Source organism: Ruditapes philippinarum, unplaced genomic scaffold (genome assembly GCF_026571515.1).
Source record: "Ruditapes philippinarum isolate M1 unplaced genomic scaffold, ASM2657151v2 ctg6204_1_1_1_1, whole genome shotgun sequence".
In the NCBI taxonomy this organism is placed as follows: Eukaryota; Metazoa; Mollusca; class Bivalvia; order Venerida; family Veneridae; genus Ruditapes; species Ruditapes philippinarum.
In genome coordinates, this window is record NW_026860078.1 from 45663 (window position 1) to 70404 (window position 24742).

The 24742-nt window shown below is 33.1% G+C and overlaps 1 protein-coding gene across 2 annotated transcripts in view; it reads right to left on the reverse strand.

Moving 5' to 3' along the window:
* Positions 1 to 19614, reverse strand: part of LOC132758775 (uncharacterized) — a 38435-nt gene extending 18821 nt beyond the window's left edge. For both annotated transcript variants that reach the window (XM_060750473.1, XM_060750472.1), the window contains exons 1-6: positions 19288 to 19614; positions 5997 to 6195; positions 4945 to 5134; positions 2218 to 2371; positions 1681 to 1900; positions 1259 to 1312 (exon numbers count right to left, since the gene is read on the reverse strand). In XM_060750473.1, the coding sequence (XP_060606456.1) occupies positions 1259 to 1312; positions 1681 to 1900; positions 2218 to 2371; positions 4945 to 5134; positions 5997 to 6188 (810 nt within the window). In that variant the 5' untranslated portion in view covers positions 6189 to 6195; positions 19288 to 19614. The remainder of the gene's footprint in view (positions 1 to 1258; positions 1313 to 1680; positions 1901 to 2217; positions 2372 to 4944; positions 5135 to 5996; positions 6196 to 19287) is intronic.
* Between the last annotated feature and the right edge of the window lie 5128 nt (positions 19615 to 24742).

Below are 24742 nucleotides of genomic sequence, written 5' to 3' on the forward strand. Positions count from 1 at the left end.
GGATATCTTGAAAATTGAACTAGGACAAAAACTAAACGATAAACGCTGATAAACCAATCGATCATGTCAAAAAGTAAGATTAAGACTTAAAAAAACTTCTTTTTTTGTTGTTGTTGGTTCTTCTTGTTGTTGTTTTTTTGGCGGGGGATGATGTGTTGTTGTTTGTATTTATTTATTTATTTATTTATTTATTTATTTATTTATTTATTTATTTATTTATTTATTTTTAATGTACATGTAATTATATTGTTAAATATGAATATTTTATAATTACAAATGTCTACATTTTTACATGTTTTAAACACATAACCTTGTAACACGTTAAAGGCCTAAACTTTAATTACTTTTGTTCGCATGAAGAAATGAAGACTATACTGGGCAGGAACCAGTTTCCGGACAATACCAGTTTCCGGACAAGTATTATAACGGCTTAATTTTGGCTTTATCGATGATGATCGGTATTAATTACGTCATGAAGATGCTTGGTTTGATTGTTTGAGAAAATAAACATCCTTCCAAGTTGATTCATCATTAAAATTTCATGAGGATATCTTACCTGTGTTTTAAAAACAGCCTTATATCCCTTTGGGGCATGTAATTTGTTCTGCGCATGCGCAATATTTTGTTTATTTCGGGATATAATTTGGGGTAGCAATTAATGCACAATGTACTTCATTCGAAGTTCATTGGGCGCAATTCCCCAGAGCTAAATCTGTAATGTATCGGAAAACGGTGTTTAGCTAGGTTTACTACACTTTCGCACTTCGTTGCTGCCGTACACACAAAAATATCCGTTTCATATTTCAGTCATTCCGAGACCAATCACGTGATCGTTATTTTTCCTATCATAAACATTTTTCAGTAAATCAGCTTAATTATATAAGAAAGCTAATATGTGAGAAGAAATTTTTTGTTATATTAGACTAATTATCAGTTAAAAACAGATATGAATAGCAGCTTAATATATGTCCGGAAACTGGTTCTGCAAGAGTGAACAATTTACACTTTTGATGACCTAATTAAACCCTTCAGTTTGTACATTGCTTACGTCACCAGGCAGTATTAATTGTGTTATTGGACGTAGTTAGAGCTCAGGTTTTTGGTATGTTAGTTTTATTAATGCATGTTTATTATTAAAAAATAGACAATTAAAAAAACTCAAATTCTGTCCGGAAACTGGTTCCTGCCCAGTAAACTTGGAATACTTTTGTTCACTGGAAACAAAATGAAAATTCTGTTTAGAAATTTGTTAAATTACCTTCGTGGTAGCAGTTACTATATGGAGATATCTTTGTCCACTGCCGGCTGCATCCTGTAAGGTATATATATATATAGTTTATGTTACATATATTATTAAATACTGCATGATATAATTACATTATCATTCAGACATCTGACCAATTAACCATGAAACCGAAGAATGACAGAAAGTACTGGTTAATTTGTATGTAGTCTGAAAACAGAATTTATCTTAGTTTCATTGTGATAGAAATAATAAGCTCATATACACCCTCCCCATTCTGCTCTTGGAACTAACCATGCAGTTATTAGCAATGGGTGTTAAGATTAACGGACGGGGGTTCAACCCGCGCGGCCAGCAATCCTTAGATTACCAGTCCAACGCGATAACCACTAGGCCACGCCACCACCTGTTGTTATTTGATAGTTATAGTAACTTACCGTCATTTCGTTCTCGAACCAGAACCCTGTCGGTGTTAGCAGTTTGTCATTCCTCCAGCAGACTATCTGTGACCGATTTACGCAAGATTTGTACAAAAGATGAAACAAGTTCTGTGGCGGATTGATATCGGGTGTGTAGAACTCGCACACACCGCCTGTTAAATCGGTAAAAGCATCAAGTGTTCTCCCACATTCATTTGCCTCATATGTTTTCTTGCATCTGTAACAGTTAATTACAATTTTAACAAGTCAATCTTATATTATTAAAGTAGAACGCTGGAATAGCGCTTAGATTCCTACTCACGTTAACAACGCTGCGATATACCACGATTACACCTAAATATAGTAACAACAAGAACATTAATATAAAAAAAAATCTAAAAGTACCTCGCTTGATCCTTTTACTTGCCTGTGGTGTTAATTGTAATGGTTAAATTATTTCAAGTTTAGGATTGTCATTTGTATCAGAATCGTTATAAGACGATCATGAGCATGTCCTAAAAAGTACTTATAGTTCTTCAATAAAGATGCACTTACTTGGCATACGCTTTTTCAACAAGCGGACCCCAGAATTCTCGTGGTGTACCATACGCCTGGCAGTATAACAAAGTATTGTCCATTGTAGGAAGGTGGTCGTCCACTACAATATCAATCCATTCCCCGAACCGCCAAAGTTTAAAACAAAAGCACCCTGTCAAAAAAAAAACTGATTTAATTCAGACTTTTCCTGTGCACGTATAATTATTAGAGAGTTGGATATAGAAAAAATAAAATCGAATTATATTGTGACGCACGAATGCCTTGATATAGCTTGTGTCTATAAATAATAAAGTTATTATTATAACAATTACTTGTATATCATATCGGCAAGTTCAAAACAGTACATCATAATTATTTTCTTATATTATAAGATTTTATGAACGAATTTATTTAAATAAGGTTAAGTCACTCATATAACATGTAATCTAGCTCCATGGAAAAGTCTAGCAGTACACGGGCGTCTTAAGTTTTTGACAAAGGAGACAGGTTTTAAACATTATCAACTTCTATTTCCGAAAAAAAGTGTCAAAATTCAACGAATATCTGTCACTTCTCTTATGCAAACAAAGTTTAAAGCGGAATGTGAAAAAATACGGAAATTATTTGCTACTCTATATAAAGTGTATCGTTTGGTTTAATAAAGTTATGAGAGATGTCTAGATAACCTTTAAAAACATCTACTTTCCAAGAATTGCATGTAACATAACTGTATTTATGTGATTTTCGAGATCGTCGTTTTGTTTTACATTTTAAGCGTATTTCAGGGTTAAAACATTGTATCTATAATCACTGAAAGTTGTATACATGTACTTTAACTGCACATATAGCAGAACAAGGTCATTCATGATAAAAGGTCAAGGTCTGTTGTATTCAAGTTTAAAGACAATCCATTTAAAAATATAAAAGTTACTTGTATAGCTACTATAAGCAAAACTTAGCAAACATCAAGCAAAATTTAACCATTTGACCTTAAAGGTCAATGTCATTTATTAATAAAAGTCAAGTTTAGTCTAGTCTAATAGAAGTTCTTGTCCAAAGGGTTGTTGTGGCCAAGTATGAAGACAATACACAAAGAACTTTAAAAGTTGAAGTTTGCGGACGGCAACGGGAACGCCGACATGACTGTACCAATACCTTTACCTTTTTCTTCGAAAAAAAATAGAGCTTATAGAAACTGTATCATAAAATGTATCTAAACTTTGCATGGCTTTAAAATTTTATAACAAAAGAAAACATTTCAGTGAAAAAGGTCCACCGACCTTGTTTTCAAGTTATCTGTTTTTGGAATTTGAAAATGTATTTGCATAAATGCAACTCTAGTATACGCCTTTATGCCTAGAATGTTCACATGCATTTATTAATTTTGCTACATAATATCTAAGCTCAAATGATTCTCGTTCAACTTATAATGCAAATTAATATCAATACAATCTGCCCACGTCCTTAAATTTAACCTTCTGCAATAAACATGATCGAGAGATCAAAACCCTTTGGTCTTTTATCGCGCGGTTAGAAACTAGGCGAGTTGCCCGGGAAACAAGATGATATGGTGAAGATAATAAGACTTGAAATGCAAACTTTGCACAAATATTGAGAGATAGAGAGAGAAATACATGCGCTATCTCATAACTGACAACTTAACAGGTAGAACATATTTTTAAAATGATAACTAATTCGTTGTCTTTTTTTAATGTATGGATATTGTTCTGGAGAAAATATCAGGCCCAGTGTTCACTTGAGTTTTTAACTTTGATCCTGATCATTAATCTAAGTGTGCATGTGATTTCAGACAGGCGTTGTTTTGAAAGCAGTTTTTAGTTATGTCTCTTTTATTTTTGTTAGAATTGTGTCTCTTTTATTTTTGTTAGAATTGTGTCTCTTTTATTTTTGTTAGAATTGAGAATTGTGTCTCTTTTATTTTTGTTAGAATTGGATATTGATATAAAATTTTGAATTTTGAATTCTATCAGAGATGTAATATTGTACTCATTATGCTTGTTGCTAGCAAATCTGAAGAACAAGGGAAGAAAATTAATGCTCTGTATTTCTTTAGTTATGCTCCTTTTTCATACTAATATCTTAACATTCACAATCACAAAGTTATTCAACTTAATCGGAATTGAAGTGCATAATGGCCATAATACTATGTACAACATACTAAAAAAAATATAGTTGCTACCCTAATACGGTGTGTCACGCTCTTGATATGGTGCTAATAGACGAGTTTTATATGGATTACAAGTGTGAAAATGAGATAACACTGTGGTAATGGTACTAGAAAATAAGACTAAAATAGCTTTATTGATATTCTGTGGACTTAGTATGAAGGTGATATTTCATCTTTAAGGAAACAGTATATAGGATACAACTATGTTAAAGAACACCAACCTTATCAGTACATTTAGTGATGTTCAATTGTCCTCATTACATACACCACGTGGCGTGTACTTGCTTCGTTTCATTGCAAACTGATCAAAATTAAAACGTTTAGAGCGTGACAGAATTGAAAATGATGCAGTAAGTCTGTTTATGCTTGCTCCCGCACACCCCGCTTTCACCAACTCACGCAATTCTAACTCTCACCATACAAAATGCAAAACTCTATATCAAATATCCTTATGTGTAGAATATCTTTTTGTGCATTTCTTTTTGCTGATAAACTGCACTTTGGAATTATATAACATATTTTAAAGAGCCTTAGATCTGTTTTATAGATGCACTCACCTATATAGTCCGTCTGCAACGACTGGTCAAAGTTCCTGTATCCAGGAATTAATTTGTCCATCAGTTTAACATTTAGTGACACGACGGCAATGGCGGCCTCGAACCACGTGGTCTTCTTCCATGATTTCCATGGAAACGGCGTTTCATAAGCACCGCCAACCCCAGCAAAGACAGCATATGAGCAGATTTCCTAACAAAGCAGTAGATTTACTTACTCATTGGCTGCTGAATGTTACATTGCATATGAATTCAGTATTATAATAGAGAAATGCAACATACAAAAGATATAAATTAAGTCAAAGAAGAAATGAGCCGCGTCAAGACAAAACAAACATAGTGCGTTTGCGATCAGCATGGATCCAGACCAGCCTGCGCATCCGCGCAGTCTGATCAGGATCCATGCTGTTCGCTATCAGTTTCTCTACTTGTAATAGAGTTGGTAAGCGAACAGTATGGATCCTGATCAGACTGCGCGGATGCGCAGGCTGGTCTGGATCCATGCTGGTCGCAAATCCATTATGTTGGTTTTGTCGTGACGCGGCTCAAATATAGATCTAGCACAGTAGTAGTGCATGGTAGAAACGTAGGAAGTAATGGTAAGCGGGAAACATATGACGGATGTTTATTTAAAAAATAAACGAGAAGTGTGACGTAAAACATTGAAAGACGGGTGACGTTTTTAACCAACACGAAACAGAGAAATCTGGCGTAATACACAGATAAGTTTCAAGGAATTGTGACATAATACATTGGTAAGTTTCAAACAAGAGCAGACGTAAGTAATACAAATGTATATAGTTACAGTATGTATAAAATGTATTGTTACGAGGAAAAAAGCACTAACTGCGGCGACATCGAGGGATGTTTCTGTCAAAAAAGAGACTAAAGAAGTAATAGAAATGTACATCGATATTATTATTACACGTAATTCACTGTACAGTGATAAGTGGCATTGGTCATGTTATACAGGCTTACTGAGATGCTTGGTCACACAGAAATGTGACGTAAAACACCGAAACATTGCAAGGAATTGTTGCTAAATATGAGTTTACCTTTGGCCGTTTAAACACCATTTTCTCGTATCGGTCATCTCCGCTGTATACGTAAGTTAACGAGGACTTATCGGGTGGGAACGTATAGTCCGTGAACAGCTTTCCATTAGATAACGCGTTTGGTAGAAACATTAACTGAATCCTGGCAAAGTCCTGCACGGGTACTTCACACGAAGTTTTTCTCGAGCTCATCCTTGTCCTAGATGAAAAATAGAATATAAAAAATATGATAACTACTTTCCGAAAGAAGGGGAATAGAATTTGACAAGACTTACTGCAACACGTACACAATAAAGCTAAACAATGCCTTACATTTTGTTCTAAGTAATAGCTCATCGGCTTATTCCTATCCTATTATCCATATAGGCATATACAAAAGTGAATGAATTGTTAAAGACATGTCGTTCTAGCATTTGTTCAAAATAGGTTTTCCATTTACTCTAATTGTTATATTAATACAATTTTCTATAAAACACGACACTTACCTTAACTCTCACTGAAGTACGACATATCATAAATTCTAGAACTGAAAAAAAAACTCTCTTGTATATTGAAATTCTATTCCATTTAAAAATTATATGTATCTCGACATCTTAAATATAAAATATTACCAGTACTGATGTCCTAGATTTTTCTCTATGACATTGTTTTTATATAGAATCAGAAAATAAATATAGTCATTTTCGAGACAATGGTCCTTAAAGTTTTGCATATGGTATGACTCTTAGAAGAAACTTTCTATCATCTAATTATATGAACATCTTGGAATGCGAATCAATCATTGAACTGACAAAAGATACATAATTTTTAAAACAACTCATGGAAATGCATTTCATACCGATTATGCTTAAATCTCATTTTCAAAATGAATGACAGATCTATATAATGGACGAGTAAGAAAATGTGAAAATTACTGACGAACTTGATATTGCCTACTTATTCATTATTCAACTGTCAAATGTGAGTATGGTTATGAAACTGAATGTATGTATAATGTATGATTAAAATATATGCAATAAATATGTTTAAACCAAATGTGAAATAATTTACGTCATCTCATATTTTGATTATTTATTAAGGATTCGTAAATGATTTTTCAATTGTCCCGTAAGTGACCCAGTCTCCAGATGCTATGAATTGACAGAAAGAAAAGTTAATACTTCGAAATATATATTTGTACTGATTTAAGATTAACTTATATTTATTTATGAAATAGAGCAGATATTCTTTTGGCAAGATTGGGCCGTATTAACAATTGAACTGAAAATAGTAAAAACATAAGTAAAAGATCGTATTAATGGTCTTGCAAGTTCAGCAAAATTGCTAAATAAGCATATAAATCAAAGTTAGTGTAAACTATAACAACAGTACAAATCAAAACAAATATTTTTTCTCAGAGAAATATCACTTTTATTGAGAAAATCACTGTTTTATAATTTTCTTTCGCTCTGGTCATTTACGGGACACATCAATCTTATTACTATTATCAAAGTCAAAGTCAAAAAACTTACAATTCTAACAATTGAACTGCAAAAATATCTTACAATTGAACTGCAAAACAGTGTATAGTATGTTTGTTTAAACAGATATTACATATCTAGATAAAGTAAAATATTTTATATCAAGATGCATGAAAAGTCATATACCATTTAACTGAAACATCAATGAAAATGTTATAAAGTTTTCAGAATGTATTTATTTTAGGACAAATGCTAGTTAGTTCTGTCCATATCTGCTTTAAAGAAACTTCTAGCTTACAATTTATACAATAAACTCTAAAATTATTGCGTATACACCGATAAGCGTGGAATCAAAATTTCCTATTACTCGAATGAATATTCCCCAATTGAATTAATCAGTTCAGCCAGATACGGAACACGCCGGTTTTCATCTTTAATTAAATTTTGTGATTGAAATATAAGTTTAAATGAATTCATTCATGAAAGTAAGTATCCATTGATCTTTATAATAGTCAAATCGCCTAATATCAATTACAATATCAAAATTATGATTTAAGAAGCTATCAGCAAGTCAAAAACACATTTTAGTTACTTATTCTTAAAAATATGGATACTTCTTTGTTTTCGTAGAAGAACACTATTCCAATAATTCCAACATCCATAAAGGAGCATAACGAGCAAAAACATACCGCTTTGTTAAATACAAATATGCCGCTTTGCTGAATACAAACATGTCACTTTGTTAATTACAAATATGCCGCTTTGCTAAATACTAACATGCTGCTTTGTTAAATACAGATATGCCGCTTTGCTGAATACAAACATGTCACTTTGTTAATTACAAATATGCCGCTTTGCTAAATACTAACATGCTGCTTTGTTAAATACAAATATGCCGCTTTGTTGAATACAAACATGTCACTTTGTTAATTACAAATATGCCGCTTTGCTAAATACTAACATGCTGCTTTGTTAAATACAGATATGCCGCTTTGTTGAATACAAACATGTCACTTTGTTAATTACATATATGCCATATTGCTGAATACTAACATGCCGCTTTGTTAAATACAGATATGTCGCTTTGTTGAATACTAACATACCGCTTTGTTAAATACAGATATGCCGCTTTGTTGAATACTAAGATACCGCTTTGTTAAATACAGATATGCCGCTTTGTTGAATACAAACATGCTGCTTTGTTAAATACAGACATGCCGCTTTGTTGACCGCTGTATCTGTGTCGTCATTCAGTAGAGACCATTATGTTGACAATGTTCACTATACATGTAGATATGTCACTTTATGCTAATTCAAGTTTTAAGTATACATCAAAACAAGCACTAAAATATTGTTTGATGGTGTTGTTGTTGATTTTAAGAGAAAATAAAAAATAAAAATGAAAATAAATATTCTTTACACTAGAAATCCTGTGTTCGGTATGATTTTGCATCAAACAGAAATGACATTTATTATGATATTTATTTATTATCTTATCTTTTATCTGCGCCAAAGTCAATGAGATTTACTAAAACTGATCACTTTTGTATAATGTGTGCGAATAGGCCTTGCTCAAACTGTGCGAATAAGTGACAATAAACCATGTGTACTTCTTTTCAAAGTTATCCATGGCGTAATTTGTTCGACTATCCCTTGTTTAATTTTTGCGAAAAATCTAGCATATTATTATAGCGAAAATATGTTTTAAAGCCGTGATTAAAAAAACTTTTTTTCTAAGTCAATCAAAACCATTAAAATGTGCCACGGGAGGATTGGTGAATCTAATGGTCGCTATATGAGATAAATGCGGTTAATTTGCTAGTGATATAGTTCTCTGGTGTTGTTTTGTCTGTAAATGTTAAAACGGTTGTGAACTAAATCGAATCGACAGTTGCCGATACTAAATAAAAAGTACTTTGCTTAGTAATTGGCAACAATATTGTCTCAATTACACTATTTAAGCCCAACAGTAAATAATAGTGATTTCAACAGTTCCAAATCTAATCCAGTTACCTCTCTGGCGTGGGTTCGATCCCCGGGAGATGCTTTGGTAGTTTAGCGTGGTGGAAGGTAGTCAGGTAGTCTAGTACTGGTGTAACTCTCCAGGAACGATGGTTAGGAAACTACCCGCCTTTATGACTGAAATACTGTTGGGAAAAGGCGTAAAATTAAACAAACAAACAAAGTTCCAAATCCCCGTGAAATCACTCCGTGTAATCAACAGGCGTTGATTGGTGGGGATACGCTAAGGGTATAAGGGTATAAATATTTTGTTTTGCAGTTATAAACATTTACAATGTACATAGACAAATATTAAAGTACATATAGATCTAGTGATCTGATTCGACTACATTAAAAAAGTAAAAAAAAAAAGTTGTTATGACTGGAGAAAACCGCAAATTATTTTGAAACGACCTTATCTAATGCCTTGGTTGAAATAAAGGATTGTGCATTGACATTTTGCAGAAAAATAAATGTAATTAATCTAAAACCCGTCTGCTTGCATGAAATCATGCCGTGTTAGTATAAAAAATATCGTACCATAATTGGACTGCAGCGGTTTTTTCACCACATACACGCTGGTTCATTATGATTGCCAGTAAAAAGTCACGGCGTGGGATTTTCAGAGATGGCATTTAGACCAATAACTAATAAGTTGAAATTTTCAGACTTCCATTAGTATGTCTCGAAACACGGTCTGAAATAATCATTAGTCTGTGGCAACACATTTCGTTCATGAAAAAGCAAGATTCGGATAATCAAAGTTCTTTTGACAAAATGTCGCATTGTATAGTAAATTCTGCGAAAAAATATTTCTTCTTAAAGTTATAAATAGCAAATTTATGCTTACAGAACACGATCAAATCATACTGTTAAGAAGGCGAAGAAATATATTGTATCTTCACCAACAATATTTTTCATAAAATGTTATTATGTATTCATATGGTAAGCTAAAATATGCAAAGGTTTCATTTGTTATTGGTCCTCTTAGTCTGTTCTGATAACGCAAAACGGACTTAGTAAATATGATGCAAAGTTCTTAAACAAGTTTCACCCCCGCTCAGTATCTTTGTGAGAGATCCTTTTTGTATCATTTGTGCATTTATGTGTTCCACAAACTCATTCCTTGCAGTGTTTTATTGTATTTTGTGACACAAATGATGAGTGTTTGGGATTTAACTGAATGTTACTGACATTGTAGAGGACACAGGAAGGCTTTCAAGCTAGAAGACTCAGGCACTCAATATACATTAATTATTTCATAGCTTATATAGCGCCCGGGACGTGAGGTGTTTTAGTACCAGCGATTTTGACGATGGTAGCCCCATATTTCACATACGTTTATCGACAATTCGCCAATATTTCGTCCGTAGAGTCTCAGAAATTTAGCAAATAGATCAGCACTTAAGGATGTTGACCGTTGCTTATACTGTAATAGTAATTATCTTATTTACACCTCAGGCGACTGGAACAAAACGTGACTAGCCAAAGCTACCAGATAGTAGAGTAAGGCAAGTCTGCACATAGCGCAGTCTTAGCAGCGTCTGAACTGTATGTAGCTTTTTTATCTTTCTTTTTTTACATTTTAAATACTTTAAACATCAAATAGATGTTAACAAATTGAAAGCAGGGCAAGTGCGGTATGCAAACATAGCAGGTAAAGGTGTTTTATTCTGTAACAGGTTATCATATTTATTCATTGGCCATTCTATTAAAATGTCACTTCATACTATCAGCAGTTGGTCAAAAATACACTGAAAGATAACACGTTAATTACTGATCCTTTTAAAGAGCATTACAAGAATATAGGGACCCGAGACATCAGCAATACAATATTACATACATAACATCACATGACATAAGACAGCATTTGTATGTATTTATTTAGACTGCAAACTTTGTAATACATGTACTTCAACGAAGGAAATATTATTTAATTCGATAAACGTCGAAACTTTTGTCAAACAAACAATAAATAAGGACATATGTTACTAATTAAAAAAACAAAGTATGTAGACCTAATTTTCAAGTGTCAATTATACAATGTCAAAGCATTTCTTTGGCCTATGCTTTTTTATTGATATTACTGCGTCACTCACGCCATGTTTGATCTAATTCCATGATAACTCTTCGTGTATCTTCTGCTTATCATTTTTGTATGCATAGCACTTTTAAAGCAAGAATTCATCCTCAATTACATTTGTATTACAAGTCAAACGATACCTTAACTTGCGATCAATAATAAGTGGGTGTTTATTAACATTTAAAACTTGAAATATTTCGCACAGTAGCAATGTAACTAGTGACAAATTGTCACATTTTATGAGAAATACAGGGCCAGGTGTCATTGTTCTTAAGAAAGAAAAAATACCATTATATTAGGAGCGAGCGTTTGTCAATAAACAAGGCAAAGGTGTTGCTAACAAACAGAAATCAATATTGTGAGATAGCAGAGGTCCATACAGTTCGGTTATTTGAAAATGACACGAATTTGTTGTTGTTTTTCTCGTTTGCATGAGTATTTAACATAAGGTATGATTAAACACGAAATATTTTATGTAACATATAGTAATGTACCAGCTAACTTTTTATATAAGACATAGTTATGGACACGAAAGGGTTTTTTGTGTAACATTTAAGATTGCTTGTCATTTGAAAATCAACGTTTGATCTCTGTTGAATCGAATTGTATTCGGAACTATTCGCCGATTAGTCATTAAAAAATAGTTCAACCACGTGACAAAGATTTTTTGTATAATTGGTTACGAATGAATTTACTTGACATACATTATATTATGATTGAACAAGAAGTATCTGTAAAAAAGATACTCGGCCGAAGTAAAACTGGTTAACTTCCATAATTATCCTAGTTCTTAGTTTTAAATGCATGTCAACAAGAAATGTTAGCATAGCCTGCATAACAATGACAAAATAATTTCTTGTAGGGTTATTAATCTTGAAAAAATGGAACACTTTAAAGGGGCTCCACTGAGGTCAAAGAGCCTAAAAAACATAAAATTTGAAATTCTTACTTACAGCAAGTGAAGCACTTAATTGGAAAACTCTGCAAAGGATGATAAAGATTATTATGATATTTAATCAAATTAAATCAACATCGATTTTTGTGCGGTTCTTGTACCGATTTGAGTGAAAGGCGTTGCAACGCTTTTCATTCTAGGATCATTTTGCACTATGAAAATTATTATTCTGGGAAAAAACGGGGTGAAGGACTGCACAAAGTTACTGGGCCAGACCTAAATCAAAAGATACAAAAATCTCGGGAAAATATTTCAAGTCCCGTCCTGTCAAAAAACCTCAGTGGAGTGCCTTTAAGGTGTACTCGTTTCTAAAGAAACCTGTCGTGTTCCAGTTAAGTGAACTCAATTTCTTTCACCAACATCTACACAGTCGGTAAGGCAACTATTTTTTATAAATACTTGATTAATATGCAAAAATATATAAAAATTATAAACTTTATAATCATAAAATATATTAGACACTTATTGAACATCATAAACTAAGGGTATCTGATAAGTTCTGATATTAATCTCGTTATTTTGGAAAACATTTAATATTCAGATCTTGTACATGTAAAATGAAACGCAGTAAGTTCTTAGTAAAATAAACTGTTAACTAGAAAATGTAACGAGATTTGAATGCAAGAATTATTGTTAAACAGAACTTATAAATATCCGAGCAATTAAAAGAACTATCCTGTTCATATTATTTTAAAACTATCCTTTACATATTATTTTATAATGGCAAGAACTATCCTTTACATTTTAGCTTAGCACTATTTAGAATGAAAAGAACTATCCTTTACATTGTATTTTAGAATGGCCAATGAGATTCCTGGATTTCATTTTGAAATTTTAAAATTACCAATGAAAACTTTTCTTATATTCAGTTCTTCCCTGTAAATTTTACAGGAAGTCAACGTAAAAACGGATCCGCCAGCGGTTACCTCACAAAAATCACGTGATCATGGTCTTATCACATGATTGTGTCAAGATGGCGGATACGCCACAGATTTTGTGACATTTCACTCGTGGTTACCGCCACTCATGAAATATTTATTTTCATACCACTCGATGAAAATAAATCCTGTGTTTACAGAATAAAACTTACATCCTCTATAATCTATATATCACTCGATGAAAATAAATTCCGTATTTATAGAAAATAAACTTGAATATCCTCTATTTATTTAAATTTTATGGAGTATAAAAAAATGCAGCTAAAATAAAATTCTTTGATGTACCCTTATTAATATTCAAAATGTCATTATTCTCATTAAATCTATAGAAATCATCTCTCTTTTGTTTATTTTGTTTCTCTTTTGTTTAGTTTGTTTGTCTTTTGTTTGCATTGTCGCTCATTTGTTTAATTTGTCACTGTTTATGAGAAAATGCAGGCCAGGTGCTATATTGCACTTAAGAAATATCATTATATAAGAAGCCAAAGAAGGACGAGGCGTTTCTAACAAACAGAAATCAATAATTTCCGTACAGATTGGTTGGGTTTTTTTACTTATAAAATGACATCGGGAATAAAAAGAAAAAAATCAATGTAATACATTAATAAATTGTTATGTGTTCGAAAAACTTACATTTGTCTTTCATTAGCAAATCTTCATTTGTGTTGTTAAGAATCGAAAATTACTGATAAAGTTCCATGCGCAAATAGTAAGTGTGCAGCTAAAGTCAAAATATCTTTACATTTTGCCATAAATGTTCACTATTTTACAATATACAATAACTTTTGTGACACAATAGAATTTCTATCAATTATCTGTAGCGTTGAAGATTCCAAAAGAGTCTTTTGTTATATATTTGAAAGTTTCCATATTTTGTCCTGAACCTTTATCAATATCAATCACTGGTCAATGTCCATTATTATAGTCTCTTTTTTTCGAAATATATAGCTAACCGAACTCTACTTGCCAGTAAAAAACATAAGAATTAATGACATTTTAAGATTTTTACCGAAGTTTTGTTCTTTTTTTAAAAAAAAAAAATGTATAAAGCTATATCTAATGAAACATTTATTCTTATGAAATTTACAAACGGAAGAATTATGTTGTCTTCATAATTCTATGGTCGATTCTCGAAAGAGTTGTAATTTAGAACAATCAGACTAAAGTTCAGATCTACTTATCTCTTACATGTATATTCTTATAATGCTTTTATTGAGCCATTTTAGGGGTTGATTTCAATCATAGAATACAATGTCCCTATTATTCAACACACATGGATATTGTACTTAAACAGAATAAAATGTTCCTGAACAAAATATTGTTCTGCTTTTCAATTGTCTTCTTTAAAACTGCCATAAATAATGAAGGTCATTTCTTCATTAACATTCATATTCACGTGGTTTTCCAGCGCTTTAAATTGAAAACAATTGAGAAAAGAGTTGTCTGGTTCGAACTTCGAAGCGATCGAACTTTTTTTCAATTGTTTTGTTTGTGACTTTTCAAGATAATGTCAACAGCCTCTGAAACACCAGTATCATATAGAACGAGGTTATCTCTTATCTTATTCAACACATTCCTGGATTTTTACAAGAGAAGTCAGTTAAAATACATTAATGAGCCGCGTCACGACAAAATCAACATAATGGGTTTGCGACCAGCATGGATCCAGACCAGCCTGCGCATCCGCGCAGTCTGATCAGGATACTTGCTGTTCGCTTACAAACTCTATTACAAGTAGACAAACTGATAGCGATCAGCATGGATCCTGATCAGACTGCGCGGATGCGCAGGCTGGTCTGGACCCATGCTGGTCGCAAACCCATTAGGTTGGTTTTGTCGTGACGCGGCTCATTTTTTAACATCCGCATCTCTGTTGCTTTTGAAAATTCTCACAGTATGAGATCTATCTATCCATTCAGTTTCAAGTTGATATCTCAAATGTTTGTTGTTGTTGTTGTTGTTTTTAGAGTTACTCTCCAAACAAAAAAAATATGGAACGGAAGGAAGGAAACTTTTACCATATCCCCTGCGTGAGCAGTCCAGAAAACACAGCAAAGGCATGTTGTTCTACAAGACCGTTCAGAAGTTTGTCATTTGCGTTGCTCGATCCCTTTAACAATCGAGACTTTGAAATGAACATCCATTTTGTTTGCCTAACATCGCTCCCTCAGACTTTATTTCTTTGCAATATTTAAACAAGAAACATGGCAATGTCATGAAACCAGGTTTAAAAACCGGAAATCATTTTTCTATATTGAGTAACAGTGACCTTGAAAACAATCCCAAACAAGGTCCCAAACCAGAAACGTACCGTATCGACCCTCGCAAATCTAATCTCCAGGATTTTCAAAATTAAAAACCTGTTTAAAGAAAATCCGTCAGAGAATAGCGGGTTCCACTTTTCTCAGTGCAGGAGCAAATTAGGAAAGGGGTATAATTATGCAAAACTCATCGGGGAATTACTTGCCTTTAATAGTAGACACGTAGTGAATATATTTGATATACAATAAGGGAGATAACTAAACTAAGTTTTATTGGCGTCCGCGCCGAAGCTCGGCGCTCTTATGGAATGAGATCAGATTTTGTGAAAGGGCGACAGCAACTTCTCGAGCCTTTTAGTCGGTCATAATAAAAGCCGAAAATTCCGATCGGTATGAGGGTGCTTGATTATTAAATAAGAATGAAATGTCGCGATATGTTACAATGAATTTTCGCAATGCAAACATTTACAAATGAAATAACCTTTTCCGTCAATAAATCGCGCTCTTCGGGGTTTTTTATTTATCATTTTGTAGTACACAGTCGGTTATCATGTCATGGTATGTTATTGTTGTACATGTATCCTAGAATGATCAGTTGATGACCTAAATATTCCAAAAACCTATTTATAGATATATCTTTTTATCACTCCTATCGGTAAATGCCGGTCTCTCCCGGTCTATTTTGACCAGGATTTACTAGTGACCGGCGAATAGTACCACACGTTTATTGTCCGGTCTCTCCCGATTTTGGAGTAGATGTTTGATATCGTTACAATTGGAAAAAAACAACAATAGCATGTTTCATTTTATCTATATGAGATAAAAACAATAAATATGTACACGGATTTATATGTAATATAAATCCGTGATATGTACAATAATTGAAAAAAGGTACATTTTTTATGGTATTAAAATGACATTATCAACTTTGAAACATTTTATTTAATTATTCAATTTGTTATCCGTGTTTAGTAAAGATGCCGAGGAATTATTCAAAGTTACAAATTAGATTTTATGAATTATTCAATTGATCGATAATTTAAAAAATGATAAAGAAAAATACAATGTACATGTACATGGTTTAAGAATAAACAATATTATATATTGAAAGATAAACCATAATTTACTGACTTTTTCTAGTTAAGCTTTTACTTATAATCGTCGGTCAATATGACAATTGAATTCTTAAAATTTATTTTACAATTTTAATAAAAAAGAGTAGTAAAAACTCAGTATTAAAATAGCACATAAAACACAAAAAAGAATAAAAGAAAACAATATTCATAAAATTTGTATTTTTTTTAAATTAAAATTAATAGATATTACAATTATTGTATAATAAACAATTATGCTCAACATGATCAACATGGTAATATAACCAGTGTCATATTTTTACTAACTTAAAGTGTGAACAGATACCTTAAGGGGGTCTTCGCTAATAGCGATAACATGTACATAATAAGGGACAAATGTGTGGTACGTGTTGATCATGCGTTACACATATGGATTATAAATGATTGCATACATGTATATCCGTTGCTATTAATAACCACGATCATAAAGAAATAACAAGTAATATTCTAATCTCTAGCATGCCAATCAAAGTTCATAATGAACAATGTCTTTCGTCCGCTCATTCATAAGTGGTATACATTTCTGGTAGTTTATAAGAATATCTTGTCATCATATGTGTACTAGTTCATCTTCACTTGCTGCATTTCTTGCTTGGACGCCCTTTGATGCTTTGCATCAATGCTTTTCTTGTATTCAAGTTATATCGTTATCGATTAGACACCATGTCTAGTTTTACTTACAGTGACCCTGACCTTGATAATTAGGAACTCTTAAGCAATCCCAAGCGAGATCTTCACATAAGCTTGAAAATATATACTAAACTTAATTACAATATATAATTCCTAACTTTAACCAAATAAACCCAAAGCGAGACATCATCCGCAACCTTTCGTCCATTTCCGCCAATCTTCGATAGAAAGAAAGAATACACAGAACGGATACTGTGCGCAGAAAAACTGAGCAAATAATACGTAAATATCGGGATTTGTTGAGTTTGTGTATTTTATTTAATCGTGCACAAGTCCAATTAAAGTAAGTTCATAGATATTTTATACAAGTATAAAAAGAACATTATTTATACCATTAATATTGTATTATTAGACACACAAGGTATAAATCTGTTCACGATATTTCGAATTTTGTTTAAAATGATTGACAACGGACATCCTTAAATTGATTCTGATTGTCAGGTCATAATTTTACCGAAAATGACTTTATTTTCCGCTGAGTGTAATATAAAAACATACAAAGATTACACCCTCTGTTTTTGTTAACATTTGTAGTCACGTGGTAGAACTCACTCTGAGATGATTATGAAAAACCGTCGTTTAAGCTAGCTAGCTATATACCAAGTTTTATTACAATATTTAATTTCTAATTGTAGTTATCATTAACTAACCTACCGAGTGACCGACCGACAGACTGACCGATAAGCTCACTCCTATATATACCACTGCCTTTGTATAAATTTTGTTTAAACTGACGCATTAAATGTTTTATTTGGCTATTTTCAAAACCTTAACTTTTGACATTTGGAATTACAGATAAAATTTTTAACATTTGGGGAAATTCTGTTTGACATTCATTCATTCATTCATTCATTCTTTCTTTCTTTCTTTCTTTCTTTCTTTCTTTCTTTCTTTCTTTCTTTCTTTCTTTCTTTCTTTCTTTCTTTTTTTCTTTCATTCATTCATTCATGATTGATTTATGGTAAGATGGATTGATTGATTCATAAATTCATTCATATATTCACTCACTCACTCACTCACTCACTCACTCACTCACTCACTCACTCACTCGATCATTCATTCATTTATTTATATTTTTTTTATGAGTGATACACATATTTATATGATCGTAAATACATGAAAAAGAAACGTTATTCGCATTTACTGAAGCTAATTCTTCACATATATATCTTTGCGTGACATCACAAGAGAGCTACAGCCATTTAGCCACGTTCGTGTGCATTAAGATATTTAAGTAAGTATTGCTATACGTAAAGCAAATAGAGTTAAACAGTATAGTAACGTAAATGTCTCTCTTAGATGATCACTGTCTTAATAGATAAGACATATGGTTCTAGAATTGCTGTATATTAAGCAGATTTTTTATGATGAATTATAAATAATACTGTCAGAGGCAAAATTTAAAATGAAACTCATTAAAAGTAAAAGCAACGGCTAGTATTATTTTAACGCTAGAGGTCTGTAATAATTCTTACAGTGCAATCAACAGAAGAAATTATTGTACTCACCTATTAACAAATAACAAAATTAGTAAAGACATTTTGTAATTTGGTGTGTTTGATTAATTTTTAGCAATAATATTGATGTAAATACATGTACAAAATGTATATGAAAATCAAATAATCATCTAAAGTAATTCAAGGGACCAAATTATCTAGACTAACCGAGCTACCTGGTCATGTTTAAACACAAAATGTAATTATAAACGCGTTCTTGAGAGAAAAAAATAACAATATTCATTTCATCGATTAAATTCAAAAAGTGAGCTACCTGCAAGTCAACAAACGCCTTATCTCTGAACTTAGTTCCGTTCTGCCATCCGAGAAGGATATTACTCAAGCCCTACAGCTTCTGGTACTTCCGGTATTAGAATGGTAACTCCTTATTTAATTAAAACAAAAACATCGTCAAGCAGACAATCCTTTTCAAACACAGCCATATTTATTTATTTTGCCTTTTTTATCTATAACATTTCAAGATCAGATGAAATGATTTGTAAATTCTATCAGGAATATTTAGCTGATAATTTTCGTTCATTAACCAATACAAGCTCTCGTTCTAGCGTCTAACAACATAAAACGGTGTGACATATTTTCAGCTGCTTTACCTGGTCGCTTATGACAACAGAAATGGTTGCTATGGTAACCAGGTTGTTTATCGAATTGCTGAAGACTTGTTTTGCCGATTCTTCCAATATCAGGCGATAACACAGAGCAACAAATGACACACGGAGCAATAATTGGTGGTAGAGAAAAAAACATTTAATGAACTAATTAGTAATAAGTACACAACAACATTTTTTCATGTTTTAGAGATACTAATTGACTTAAACACATTGCGGGAATGTTGTGAAGAAGTAATTTATTAATGCAAGAATGTTATGTAAGGAAGTCTTTACTCAGCTTCGTAAAACGCATGAATTCCGTGTTGAAAGACATTAAAATATCATTACAAATGTTGGTTTTTTCTCTGTCATTATCAGTTTCTATAAACATTTTACATATCCTTTAATTCTGTACATTCAATACATGTAATTTAAATACTACTTTACGTATTCAAGATGTATGCAAAGGTAAAAAAAAGACGATATAATAAAATTGATCAAATTTTGCTTGTTCTAAGAATATGATAACAGATACATTTTTTTTTATTTGCCTTAGGGGTCGTCGACCCCGTAATTCGTGTCAACAGGGTCTTAGTTCGTGTGTATCAACCATATTTCGTAATTTCCGATGATCAAGTAAATTTACGGAGCAACAGCAATCGAGCGTACACGCCGTTTCCTATTTCATTATATACAATCCAAGAAAGGTCATCGGAATCTGGGACATGATATAAGTTATTTTATGCTCAAGATCAAAATAAATACTGTATTCATACAAACTTCATCGACTTCCTCGAGGTTTGCTGTTTGTTTGTTTCTTTATTTGATCCATTATTAAATGCGTTTATACCATAAATTAGAAACAGATGGGTCATAATAATCAAAAGAAAATGACAAGTCATTTTAACTAAGATCTGAGCCCGTAGACTTTTGCATATTATATATACTTACATGTGTACACATATATCATGCATGTGTTTGAAAATAATGTATATTTACTAACATTTTAACGTCCTTCCTTTCGTTTGAAACTTTATTATAATTATATACATACAGGGACATCATCGGATACCTACGGACGAACCATATATGAGCCGCGTCATGACAAAACCAACATAATGGGTTTGCGACCAGCATGGATCCAGACCAGCCTGCGCATCTGCGCAGTCTGATCAGAATCCATGCTATTTGCTATCAGTTTCTGTACTTGTAAAAGGGTTGGTAAGCGAACAGCATGGATCCTGATCAGACTGCGCGGATGCGCAGGCTGGTCTGGATCCATGCTGGTCGCAAACCCATTATGTTGGTTTTGTCATGACACAACTCATATATGTTAATTAACAACGGCTTTCCCGAGAAAGCCATTTTAGCCATGCAATCAAACCGGATTTTACAGACAGTTATCCGTGGAAAATAAACATATTGTTAATTTTTGTTAGAAAAATAGTTTCATGTAATTGTCAAATAAAAAGAATTAAGGTGGAATATTAATTTTGCCGACGATTTTAACACATAAACAATAAGGAAACCCCTCACAATAAATAGCTCTTGGGACGCTGTTTTGAAGAAGGCTAGCTTTACAATGCACTTTTCCAAGATAAAATTACAGAAAATACTTAGTTTGGAACAACACAGAATTGTTTTTCCCAACAGGAAATAAAAAAGGTCACTTTAATCGGGATGCAATCAAATATTTTACCTATAGCAAGCAGTCCAGTTTAGACAGTATATATGACTGTCTGATAAGGTTTTCTAATAAACTGAAGTAAATCATAGCTTTTCCAGTGAAAATTTAAATTACATTTAGCAAACAATGTTCTTCATGTATATTTAAAGAAAGATTTCAAGACAAACACGATAATTATTTACAAAGAATGCTTTATGAGCAGTGATTATCATATTTTCAGAAAATCTCGCGAGAACAACGGCACGATCCTGTAGTTTATTTTTGTGTGTCAGGAAGATTTTTTTGCCAAGTTGTTCGTTTTTAAGACGAACCGGTGAAGCACGTGTCTTTATTAGACTTTCTAAAGAGAGATAGAAGTCTGTTGGGAAATATGTCAATCACAAGTCTAAAGTACAAACACATCACGAATCATGTTTATAAAACATGTACAGATATAAAACATTTTAAGCTCTTATGATCACTGAATTGATATAGAAACACAAAATAATCGAACATGTACTGTTTTTCTTTACAATCCACCGAAAGATGAAAGAGCAAATCAGCAACTTTGAACTTATTTGATGCAATTGCATCTTTTCGACCTTTTCCGTCAATCCTCGCACAATAATGTTGTCACCAATCTTCCATGGCGGTCAATGTAGCGATTACTTCGTTTTCTGCCCCTGAAAGTTTCATTTTGGGCAATTTGCAATAAATATTTATTTATTTTTATTATTATAAGCCTAAGAAGTCCAAATTTCGAAATTTGCTGAACAAGATAGCAAACAGGCCATTGGCCCCAATGCGCTCACCTGAGTACTAAATGCAATTGATATACAAAAGTGAAGTTACCAGGTCTACAAATATACAAAACAGGGTTAATTTTTTGTGTAGGTAAGAAGTTGATGTTTTAAGACAATACACCAAGAACTTTGAAGTTATGATCAAGGTTAAAGATTTTGGATGGGAAAGGTTTTACTATATACATACAAGGAAAATCTATGATCCCTGGGCGGGGCCAATTTTGACCCTAGGGTTAATAATATGAACAATCTTGGTCGAGTTCCACTACACAATGCTTCATGCCAAATATCGAACCTCTAGCCTTTGTCAATTCAGAGGAGAAGGTTTTTTTTTAAGTTTTTACTATATACATATAAGGAAAACCTATGACCCCCGGGGCGGAGCCAATTTTGACCCCAGGGCTATAATTTGAACAACTTAAGTAGAGGACCTATAGATGATATTATATACCAAATATCTAAGCTTTAAGCCTTGTACCTTCAAACAAGAATTTTTTTTAACTATAAAAACCTATGACCCCCCCCCCCCCCCCAAAAAGGGGCCCAATTTTACCCAAGGGGATAATTTGAAAAATTTTGAAACCTATGGGGAAATCATTACCAAATTCAAAAACTCTAGGCCCGTGCTTTTCAGGCAAGAAGATTTTTTAAGTTTGCATTTTTTAAACACCTTTTCTAGCCCCGTGACCTACTTATGCAACAGACCGGAACCGTTTGAACAACTTTGGCAGGGGACCACCCATGGATCATTCATTCCTGTATAGTTTGGTTACTGTGCAGTCATCGGTTTTTGAGATGTTGTTTAAAGAAAATGTTGACGACGCACGATTACTATAGCTCACCATGGGCATGTTGTCCTGAGGTGAGCTAAAAAGGAAATTAGTTTCAACAGAACAAGTTGCCCTGGTGAAGTTGGGTTAATAATAGCCCTATTTCACCCACCTCAGAACTATTGTTGGACATGGCGCTAAAGTATAGAGACAATTTAATCATAAATAAAGTTATAGCAAAATTCAGTAATTGACCTTCAAGGACTCTCATTTATGAGGTCAAATTCAGTCTGGTTAACTTGAAGGTCTTGTCAAAATGGTTGTTGTGTCAAAGTATGGAGGCAACCCATGATAAATATAAACAAGACCTGTCAAAGAAAGTGACAAATGCCCCCGAAGGATTCTAGTTATAAACCACCTAATACATGTTAAGTGTGGTGGTAAAATTTGACAAAGTTCGAACCCCAGCAGTGACCTTAAAATTAGACAAAGTAACCTGGGTCTTATTCACAACACATTGTCCATCTATGGTCACTTTATATTTTTAAATAAAAATTGAAATTTTCATGTATATGAAAGTTACAAAGCGGACACAACAACCACCATTTATATTATATAACATAAATATTGAAAAAGTTCAAACCCAAGCAGTGACCTAGAACTAAAGCGTAGGAACACCGGTCTTAAGGGCAACACATCATACATTTATGATAATTTCATATGTGAAATCAAAAATATAATTCTTTCATGCATATTAGTTTCAGAGCAGACATGACCATCTCTGCCTATATGTATATTAACATCAAAATTGACAAAGTTTGAACCCCCACAGTGACCTTGACCTAACTCGTAGAAACCCAGGTCTTGCTCGCGACACACCATATATCGATGGTTATTTCATATGTAAAAGAAAAATTAAAATCCTTTCATGCATACTGAAGTTTCAGGGCGGACACGACCACCACCACCTATATTTATATAATATAAAAAATGACAAAGTTTGAACCCCCACAGTGACCTTGACCTTAGTGGTAGGAACCCCGAGTCTTGTTCGCGACACACCATACATCCATGGCTATTTCATACATGAAAGAAAAATTAAAATCCTTATATGCATACTGAAGTTTCAGAGCGGACACGACCACAAAGCGGGACGGACGGACGGACTGACCCACCGTCTATATGTATAAAACGGGACGGACGGACGGACTGACAGTTCGATTTTAATATGCCACCCTTGGGGGGGGGGGGGCATAAAAACAAGAGCAAGTGACAAATGAAAGTTACTAATGGCCTAATATTGTTCTTGTGAAATGAAGTGCTATTTATAGCAAACTTAACATCTTGAGACAAGGGTCTTAGGTGTGACATCTTGATGTGGTAGACATTTAAGCCAAGTTATTATAAAATCCTTGGCTTCAATGCATGATAATGTTACAGTTTGGAAACTAATGTGTACCTTCAAACTCTTCTTGTGAGCACAAGTACCTTCAAACTATTAGTGACCTTGATCGTGGAGGTAGGAAAATGAGTCTTACATACAAGACGTCATCTCGATGTGGCTAGCTATTTTAAAATCCTTCGATAGATGATATTAGTCCGGACACGAATGTGAGTACCTATAATCTCCAATTGTGATAGCGTGAACCTTCAAAATACACATGTGACCTTGACCTTTGAAAAAGGGACGTGGTTCTTGGTGTCATGTGACAGACATTTGTGCAAAGTTATTTCAAAATCCCTCTATGCATGACCAAGTTAGTCTGGACACAAATTTGTTAATGGGGACGCAGGGACAGACAGTCGTACATGAGCCTTAGCCGCGACACATAATCTTGACAAAAATGTGTATCTTCAAAATCTTCTTCATAGAACGAGTACT